A 1865-nucleotide genomic window follows, 5' to 3' on the forward strand; every position below is an offset into this window, starting at 1 on the left:
TTAGAACAAATTATACCTTTCAATGTCCATTGTATCGAAACAAACATAAAAACCATGTAAGGAATGAACAATATGCTTAACATCATTTTGATTTTTCAGTACATCAATGCGGGAATTTAATTAAGAATAACACACTAATTTTGGTTCTGATTTCCAGGTAACTTTATTGAATTTAAAAAGGATATGACAATTTATTCTTTCAGCCTGATAGTTTTGAAGCTGTGTACTGACAATATAAAAAAAAAAATAATAATCAGCCTAAAACACGAAATATCCTACGTGTATTTACTGAAGCAAATTTTATATGGTAAAACCATTTTTTCGTATATTAGTTTCGATGAACTAATAAAAATTTGTCTTGAATCCGGTTCCAAAATTCGTGTTGAAAAGTGTAATCTACCAAATCAAATTATCTAGAAAGCAATTGAAACGTCTTTTGATTACGACAAAACTGTCCCTATAAGATAAGTACCGACACCCCCAGTTATATACTTAAGGGAGAGATAAGCAGGAGGTGAGCCGAGTGACTCGACTAAAAATACTCCCTATCCAGACAGCAGTGGCTGCCACGTGACCGTCGTCATGGCGACCGACCACGTAAACAGAGGAAGGTCCTCCTAGGGCAGTCTTGGTATGGCACCCGCCAGCTTCAGCGATGACTCCTCATGGGACAGCGCTGTCATATCTGGAGGGACGCTTCGTCCCGTCTGTGGAGAACACAGGTCAAGATCGGCACTCAACATCAGGTATGTCTGTACCAGGTCTTCTGTATCGAGCTATCAAACCTTTCGTAGGGAAAAGGTGGTGTGAATAAGTGAATATCTGTCATCTAGTTTAATACACATAAAACATAACTCTCTGCTTATCATACCCTCTATGGTCTCAGTGCCACAATACTGTATTTTTCTCTTTTGTATGGTTCTTTACAATCACACGTGTTTGCTTGATAAATGTCCTAATTTGACAGTTCAGTTGATACATCATTAATATTATTTTTAACTACAAAATTAACTTAAAAGACATTTTAAATGTTATTTTAGGAACAGCTGGTAAGTAAGACTTGACAAATTTCGTATAAAAATCAATTTTAATTTGAATTATAGTTAATATTAGCCTAGAATCTGTCATTATTATGAAAGAAAATAAGTCTCCAGTATTATTAAAAAATAATTTTTAAGAATATTTTTGAATTACAATATCCTACATAGTTACATATATTTATTGATAAGAAATCTTATCATAGGTCAATAAGTAACCTCCCTGTCGCTCAATAAACAGATAATGCAGCAAGTTAAAATGCATTCATAAATAAAAACTTCAATTTCATTTTACATGAATATCATTAATGGCATGTCTGTTCATAAACCTAAAAATTAAATTATGTAATGATTTTATGATAGTTACTTTATGATTTTGACAGAATATTACTATTTTGATGTATTCCAATGAGAAAAAGGTTATGTATATACTGGTTACGTAATTAAGCAAGAGTTGGAAAGACCAGATTCTTCCCGTGGGAAAATAACCAAATATTAACCTTTGAATCAAGTTTTTAATTTAAGGAAAGGTAATAAAATAAAATTAAACCAAATTCGTGTCATGAAATTTATTGGTCACAGAAACAGCCAATCAATGTAATACTAATAATAAACATATATATGTAACTGTAAACTTTGAGGTATTGACTTTATTTTATGGGCGGGCTCAAAAATCCTAGATGTTTATAGGTCGATTTAATGCATTGTAGGGAAAAAAAATTGTTTTCTTTCTATTTTATTATACCATGTAATTGTATGTAATTTATATATGTCCGATTACGGATTGATAAGTATGCTGTGTGATATAGCAACCTGATGTATTTGGGC

At 32.0% G+C, this 1865-nt stretch overlaps 1 protein-coding gene across 1 annotated transcript; it reads left to right on the top strand.

The window, feature by feature from the left end:
- Positions 1 to 597: 597 nt before the first annotated feature.
- On the top strand, positions 598 to 747 carry LOC136797223 (microtubule-associated protein 9-like; the record flags this gene model as incomplete). Its single annotated transcript, XM_067053192.1, is given in 1 exon segment — positions 598 to 747. A coding segment is annotated over 1 exon segment (114 nt), but the record flags the coding sequence as incomplete, so codon positions are not given.
- Positions 748 to 1865: the final 1118 nt, after the last annotated feature.

This window comes from Halyomorpha halys, unplaced genomic scaffold, assembly GCF_000696795.3.
Source record: "Halyomorpha halys isolate HHAL.00 unplaced genomic scaffold, Hhal_1.1 Scaffold9843.1, whole genome shotgun sequence".
NCBI lineage: Eukaryota > Metazoa > Arthropoda > Insecta > Hemiptera > Pentatomidae > Halyomorpha > Halyomorpha halys.